Source organism: Drosophila miranda, chromosome XR, assembly GCF_003369915.1.
Source record: "Drosophila miranda strain MSH22 chromosome XR, D.miranda_PacBio2.1, whole genome shotgun sequence".
In the NCBI taxonomy this organism is placed as follows: Eukaryota; Metazoa; Arthropoda; class Insecta; order Diptera; family Drosophilidae; genus Drosophila; species Drosophila miranda.
The window spans coordinates 38158110-38166299 of record NC_046674.1 but is presented as its reverse complement, the minus strand read 5'-3'; the positions used below and the strand labels follow the sequence as shown (position 1 = coordinate 38166299).

The 8190-nt window shown below is 36.8% G+C and overlaps 1 protein-coding gene across 1 annotated transcript; it reads right to left on the bottom strand.

Moving 5' to 3' along the window:
- Positions 1-5824: 5824 nt before the first annotated feature.
- On the bottom strand, positions 5825-7571 carry LOC117186483. Its single transcript, XM_033387362.1, has 2 exons — positions 6156-7571; positions 5825-6078 (listed from the first exon to the last, which is right to left on the bottom strand). Exons 1-2 carry the CDS (start codon positions 7227-7229, stop codon positions 6070-6072), a joined length of 1083 nt encoding a protein of 360 aa, XP_033243253.1. The 5' UTR covers positions 7230-7571; the 3' UTR covers positions 5825-6069.
- Positions 7572-8190: the final 619 nt, after the last annotated feature.

Genomic DNA, 8190 nt, shown 5'->3' with positions numbered 1-8190 from the left:
TCGTCCACATATTTAGTTATTCTTACCCAAAATCGACCATAAGCCGACATTATTTAGACAAAAAAACACTTTTGCACCAAACTCATTTTATGCCTAAATCGACCACATATTTAGCTTATTTCTACCCAAAACTGACCAAAAACCGACACAATTTTAACAAAAAATCACTTTTGCACCAACCTTATCTTATGCCTAAATCGTCCACATATTTAGTTTTTCTTACCCAAAATCGACCATAAGCCGACATTATTTAGACAAAAAAACACTTTTGCACCAAACTCATTTTATGCCTAAATCGACCACATATTTAGCTTATTTCTTCCCGAAAATGACCTAAAACCGACACAATTTTAACAAAAAATCACTTTTGCACCAACCTCATCTTATGCCTAAATCGTCCACATATTTAGTTTTTCTTACCCAAAATCGACCATAAGCCGACATTATTTAGACAAAAAAACACTTTTGCACCAAACTCATTTTATGCCTAAATCGACCACATATTTAGCTTATTTCTTCCCGAAACTGACCTAAAACCGACACAATTTTAACAAAAAATCACTTTTGCACCAACCTCATCTTATGCCTAAATCGTCCACATATTTAGTTTTTTTTTTACCAAAAATCGAAAATGTCGAATAAACCGACAACATTTAGAAAAAAAAAACACTTTTGCACCAAACTCATTTTATGCCTAAATCGACCACATATTTAGCTTAATTGTACCCAAAATCGACCAAAAACCGACACCAGTTAAACAAAAAGTCACTTTTGCACTAACCTTATCTTATGCCTAAATCGACCTTATATTTAGATTATTTCTACCGTAAATCGACCAAAAACCGAAACCATTTTAACAAAAAATCACTTTTGCAACAAACTCATTTAATGCCTAAATCGACCACATATTTAGCTTAAAAGTACCCAAAATCGACCAAAAACTGAAACCATTTTAACAAAAAATTAATTTTGCACCAAACTCATTTTAAGCCTAAATCGACCACATATTTAGCTTATTTCTACCCAAAACTGACCAAAATCGACACAATTTTAACAAAAAATTACTTTTGCACCAACCTCATCTTATGCCAAAATCGTCCACATATTTAGTTTTTTTTACCCAAAATCGACCATAAGCCGACAACATTTAGACAAAACGAGGGGGAACGTTGTGAGTTGCTGCGGACACCGCAACTCTACGGTTATACTAAGTCAGTATGGCTCTCCTCCGGCAGACGCCGCTAATATTAAACGACACGACAAAGAGTGCGTGCGAGAGAGACAGAAAATCAGTCTGAGCGTGACGTCGGGCGCTGCGTAGCCACTGAAAATTGATTTCTTGCTTTTGGCTACAAAAATAATCCGATCTGATCCAGATTCAGCAATCTGATAGATATGGTCATTATCTATGATTCTGCGTTTTTAGTTTTCTCGAATGTGCAATATTGTGGATGCAACAGATTTTCGTCCTTTGTGTGGGCGGAAGGGGGTGGGGTGAAATTTTGAGATACACGTTTTATAGTAAAATCTGACAGGAGTGCGGATACCAAATTTGGTTACTCTAGCCTTAATAGTCTCTGAGATTTTTGAAAATCGCCAGACTTTCGTCCTTTGCGGGGGCGGAAGGGGGTGTGGCGAAATTTTGAAACAAACTCGTCTCGGTCCGATATATTAGGAGTGTGGATACCAAATTTGGTTACTCTAGCTTTTGTAGTCTCTGAGATCTAGGCGCTAATGTTTTACTCTAAGCAAAGCCGCCTTTGCTAAGTGTGTGTTAGAGAGAGACAGGGCGAGAAAAAATGAAATTGTTTTCTTGATGCTGGCTATAATAATAATACGCTCCAATTCAGATTCCGCAGTCTTAAAGATATGGTCATTCTCTACAATTCTACGTTTTTGGTTTTCTCATATCTTTAAAATTGTGGATGCCACAGATTTTCGTCCTTTGTGGGGGCGGAAGTGGGCGGGGCGAAGTTTTGAAATATTTTTGTAGCAGTGACATATCACAGAAGTCTGGATCCAAAACATCGTTGCTCTAGCTCTTATAGTCTTTGAGCACTAGGCGCTGAAGGGGACGGACAGACGGACAGACGGACGGACGGACAGACAGACAGGGCTCAATCGACTCGGCTATTGATGCTGATCAAGAATATATATACTTTATGGGGTCGGAAACGATTCCTTCTGGACGTTACACACATCCACTCTTACCACAAATCTAATATACCCCAATACTCATTTTGAGTATCGGGTATAAAAACACTTTTGCACCAAACTCATTTTATGCCTAAATCGAGCACATATTTAGCTTATTTCTACCCGAAACTGACCAAAAACCGACACAGTTTTAACAAAAAATCACTTTTGCACCAACCTCATCTTATGCCTAAATCGACCACATTATTGGCGCAAAAGGTCCACGGATGTTTCGTGCTTTTTATGATTTCATTTTTACTTAATTCTTTTCAACCTCCTCGTCTTGTCGATACCGCCCCAAAAGTGCTCATTGAACCCCAGTTCCGATCACTCGTTCTCTCATAGTTCTAGTTCGCAGAACTAGAACTATCGGATGATAATTCATATCGATACTTACGATATTTCGTACAACGTTAATAGTAAATACAATTGTAGAGTTATAATACTAAACAATCTAACAGCTCGGCCATCCTGACAATTAGATCGCCCTCGATCGTAAATATGTAATTAAGAGTAATTTTAATTTAATGTGTATATATATAAATTGTTAACTATTTAAGTAGGAGTCACTTTCACACTGATTACGCCAATCTGCCCATTTCCTTAATCGGCATGCCTCTATAATGCCCTCATACGGGATTTGACTTATTTGGCAGTTTTCAATGTCATTTAACACATATCTGTCGTTCGGCAATACCTTTTTGATGATGTACGGACCCCTGTACTTCGGAACAAATTTTTTATTTGTACCTATTGTGGTGTCAATGTTTCTCATTACAACGAAATCGCCTTCCAAGAACTCAATATGATTTTTGTGATTCCTTTCAAAATACTCTTCACTCTTCTGCTGACAATGCTCGATTTTATCCAAAGATTTCTTACGTACTGATTCTAAATTGCTTTAAGTTCGGTCTTGTTTATCATCTAAGTATTCTGTTAACGCGTCAATATTACAACCCCTCTGTTGGACTCCGAATAACAACACTGAAGGCAATTCTTTCGTGGTCGAATGGACTGAGTTATTAATTGCATATTCAGCCTTTATTAAAAGTTTGCTCCAATCTTCATGATTTATTGGCTCAGTTATTTTGGCGAGCATAGCTTTCATAGTTCTGTTAACCCGTTCTACCTGACCATTCGCTTGGGGTGAAGCAGTTGCCACTTTCACGTGTTCTATATTATTTTCTAGCAAAAATTTACTAAATTCTAATGATGTAAAACACGTTCCTCTATCGCTGATAATTCTACGTGGACGACTATAAAATTGAAAATACTTTGAAAAACATGTGTTGACTTCTTTAGTGCTTGTCGTATTTACAGAAAACAATTTTACAAATTTCGTAAAGGCGTCAATGATAACTAATACATGCTTCTTTTTTGATATAACAGCGGGAAGTGGTCCAAAATGGTCTACGTGTAAGGTGTCGAATGGGATTGGTCGCTTAGGAATATTGTGAAGTGTTCGATTATTCGCATGTGTGGGGACTTAAAACATGATACAATTTAAACAATTTCCTATAAACAAATCGATTTTAGATCTCATATTCGGGAACCAATAATGTCTTAAGATTTCTTTCATACATTTCTCGGTTCCTAAGTGACATAAGTTTTCGTGCACTCTTCTGATTATTTGCGTTTCCATTTCAGCTGGGACATAAAACAGCTCAACGTCGTTCTCACCTATTTTATAAACAATTCCGTCGCTCAATGAAAATTTCTTAACAGGTCCATGCTCCAATTGTTCTTTTAATTTTCCTATATGGTTGTCCCTGTTTTGTGTTATCTGAAGCTGAAGATTAATGTCGGACTCAATCACGGAAACTATTCGGTCTTTGTTATCACTTTCATGAATTGTCACTATTGGTTCATATTCAAAATCTTGATTAAGCGCTGAAGGATATCTACTTAATGTGTCCACATGGGACATATATTTTCCACTACGATGTTTTAAAGTGTAATTATAATTTGCTAGCTCTATGGCCCATCTGGCGATATTTGAATGAAGACGTCCCTTTCCTAAACATAAAACTACTGAGTTACAATCTGTTATAATTCTAAACGGAATCCCTTCTAAATAAATTCGAAATTTCCTCAATGAATAGATCACAGCTAACGTTTCCAGTTTGAAACTTTCGTATCTTGCCTCTAGTTTTGTCGCTCTCTGTGAAAAATATGCTGTTGGGTGAAACTTATTGTCATCTTGTTTCTGCAACAAAATTCCACCAAAGCCTTCACTACTTGCATCACAATGCAAATCTGTTTCTCGATTTGGATTATACAGAGCTAATACTGGTGACGAAATCAGTTTTGCTCGAAGATATTCAAAAATTTGTATGCATTTGTCTTGAAGCTCAAACTTAGTTCCATGTTTTGTAAGTTCTTTGCTATTTTTGAGTAAGCAGGGATGAAACGCCTAAAATAAGAGAATAATCCCAAAACCTTTTGCATTTCATGGCGATCTTTTGGCAATGGCAGATGCTTAATGGTTGCTGTGTGTTCACAGTTTGGGCTTATTCCTTTACCAGAAAGGGTATATCCCAAGAACTCAATACTTTCATAACCAAATTGACATTTACTAACCTTAATTTCTAGTCGATATTCTGCGAGAATTCTTAAAACTCTACCTACTGTTATAAGATGTTCGTTCAACGACTTGGAACCTATAGCGATATCGTCCATATAAACTACTACATTACCCTCGCGAATTAATGGTTGTAAAATGAAATTAATAAATCTCATAAATACTGCTGGTGCATTCATAAGTCCAAAAGGCATTCTTGTGTATTCATATTGTCCGCTAGGTATGACAAATGCTGTATACTGCACCGAACTCTCTGCTACTTTTACTTGGTGATAACTGTGTTTCAAATCTAAAGGTGTAAAAATTGTGTTCCCTTCTAATCTCTCTAAGCAGTCGTCTATTAGTGGCAATGGATATCCATCACGAATGCAAATCTTATTAAGCTGTTTGTAGTCTACACACATTCTTTTCTCCACTGATTTTTTTTTTTAACTAATACTATTGCAGAGCTGTAAGGCGATTTACTTTCTCTTATGAAGCCTTTTTTCAATAGTTCATCTATTTGGGTATCTACTTCTTTTTTCTCCTGATATGAAAGTCTTCTCGGAATAGTGCGTACAGGTTCTTCTGATTTAAGTTTGAGATTCATTTCGTAGGTTTGTTCAATTGCTGGTATGTTAGTTAAGTCTGAATAGTAAAGTTTTATCAATTCCATGAATTTACTACGTTCTTTATCAGTTTTTTTTTTTTTTTTTTTATTCTTTTCTTTTGTTATTTCAATACTATATATATACGGTATATCTATGTCGGTTCTTTCTAATGATTCACTTGCCATATGCTTTTGCTCGTTATCTTTCAATAAAAGGTCAATGTTATTACAATTCAATTGGTCACTAATCTTATTCTCATAATTTTCATCCTTTAATTATCCATTATTATTGATATCTGATAACATCATCTCACTATCTCTATTTGTCAATACTACATTTTCAATTTGGTCACTCTCAATGTTCACTAATACTCTATTTTTATCTAAGTCACTGTTCACTAATACTCTATTTTCAATTGAGACCATATTGCTTTGCGTAACTCGCTTTTAATTTTCAATTTCATTTTCAAAAATTAATTTTATTCCATAATTTTCAAGGAAACTGCGCCCCAGAAGGACATCACACGAAATATAGTTGTTTAGTACAACGAAAAATATAAGTTCTTTTTCAATGTAATGAAAAACTAAATTGACAATTATTTTTCCAAAAATGCTTATTCTCGAACCGTTAACTCCAAAATACTCTGTCGGTCTTAGTACACCATCAAAATTTTCATAAGTTATCGCCGAGCGCTGCATCAAATTAATAGCGCTACGGGTGTCCAACATGCCAGAAAGAAATTTAATTTGATACCTGCGTTTTATATCAGTGTAAAAATATACCCCTACCTGATTAACAATAGGAACAAAAATATTGTTCTCCTCTCTGTCGTCCATTGGCGGGTTGCTGGCTGTACCCACGGATCGCTGGGTTGGCATAGGCTTCTGTTGGCAATCCTTCACCTGGTGCTGCATGGATCCACACTGGAAACACGATCCCTTCTCCCGCTTAGGTGCGGGACACGATGAAGCATAATGGCCATGTGCTGAACAATTATAGCAGCGCACTTGGCTCCGGTCATTTCCGGAAGCGGTCATCCCAGTGCGCTTAAAATTTGCCTGGTTACTCTTCCTCAAAGCCTCGTATTGTCGAGCCAGCTCCTTAAGTTTTCCGATGGTCGACGCTGAATATAATAAGGCGATACTGGAAGATCGATCACGAAAATCATCAATGATGAACTGCACTGTCAATTTCTCTTCGATGTCGGCACGCATAGCAATTTCTTCCATGCGAAGAATATATCCCATTACGGAGTTTTTCTCCGGGTTGAAAAAGGTTTCCTTCAACAGAAGTACCACGTCGGCAGTTGAATTGCTGCGGCCAAAAGTTTTTAGGAAGTTTCCCTTAAACTCGTCGTAAGTCTTTGATTTGTCGACACGCATGAACAAGTCCGCCTCTGTTCCCGCCTTCATCAACATGCGCACACAACGAAGCTTAAAATTGCTGCTTTCGTTCACGCCTCCGCAAATCCGTTCAAAATTCAAGACCCATTCAGAGGCTTCATCATTTTCACTGGCAGAAAAAGGAGCAATAAGTTGCTTGACCATTCGGATGTCATCGGTCATATAGTTGTCCATTACCATTAAGGCAGCCAGTTTCTTCTTTTTCTCAGCCACCCTTATTGCGGCGTCAAGTAATTCTTCTTCTTTCATATCGTCGATCTGCTCATTTTCAGACACTTTTCCATCCGATTCAATATCCGATTTATTCACCGGACTTTCAGAAACTTCGTCCATTCCACCACTTATGGCAAGCTTACGAAGTTGCCTTAGTGTTGCGCTGGCTGGAAAAATGATCTCCTTCTCCAGCAACCACTCTACAATTTTTTCTTTGTCAATGTTTGCCATGGTTTCCTCGGCCATTTATAAAATGTGGCAAATACTCGTTGTCGGGGATGCCAGTAGACAAATACTTATGTAGGCAGATACTTTAAAGGGCTAAGATCCCACTTCTGAAGTTATTGGCGCAAAAGGTCCACGGATGTTTCGTGCTTTTTATGATTTTATTTTTACTTAATTCTTTTCAACCTCCTCGTCTTGTCGATACCGCCCCAAAAGTGCTCATTGAACCCCAGTTCCGATCACTCGTTCTCTCATAGTTCTAGTTCGCAGAACTAGAACTATCGGATGATAATTCATATCGATACTTACGATATTTCGTACAACGTTAATAGTAAATACAATTGTAGAGTTATAATACTAAACAATCTAACAACATATTAAGCTTAATTGTACCCAAAATCGACCAAAAACCGAAACCATTTTAACAAAAAATCAATTTTGCACCAAACTCATTTTAAGCCTAAATCGACCACATATTTAGCTTATTTCTACCCGAAACTGACCAAAAACCGACACAATTTTAACAAAAAATCACTTTTGCACCAACCTCATCTTATGCCTAAATCGTCCACATATTTAGTTTTTTTTTACCCAAAATCGACCATAAACCGACAACATTTAGAGAAAAAAAACACTTTTGCACCAAACTCATTTTATGCCTAAATCGACCACATATTTAGCTTAATTGCACCCAAAATCGACCAAAAACCGACACCATTTAAACAAAAAGTCACTTTTGCACCAACCTTATCTTATGCCTAAATCGTCCACATATTTAGTTTTTTTTTACCCAAAATCGACCATAAGCCGACAACATTTAGAGAACAAAACACTTTTGCACCAAACTCATTTTATGCCTAAATCGACCACATATTTAGCTTAATAGTACCCAAAATCGACCAAAAACCGAAACCATTTTAACAAAAAATCAATTTTGCACCAAACTCATTTTATGCCTAAATCGACCACATATTTAGCTTAA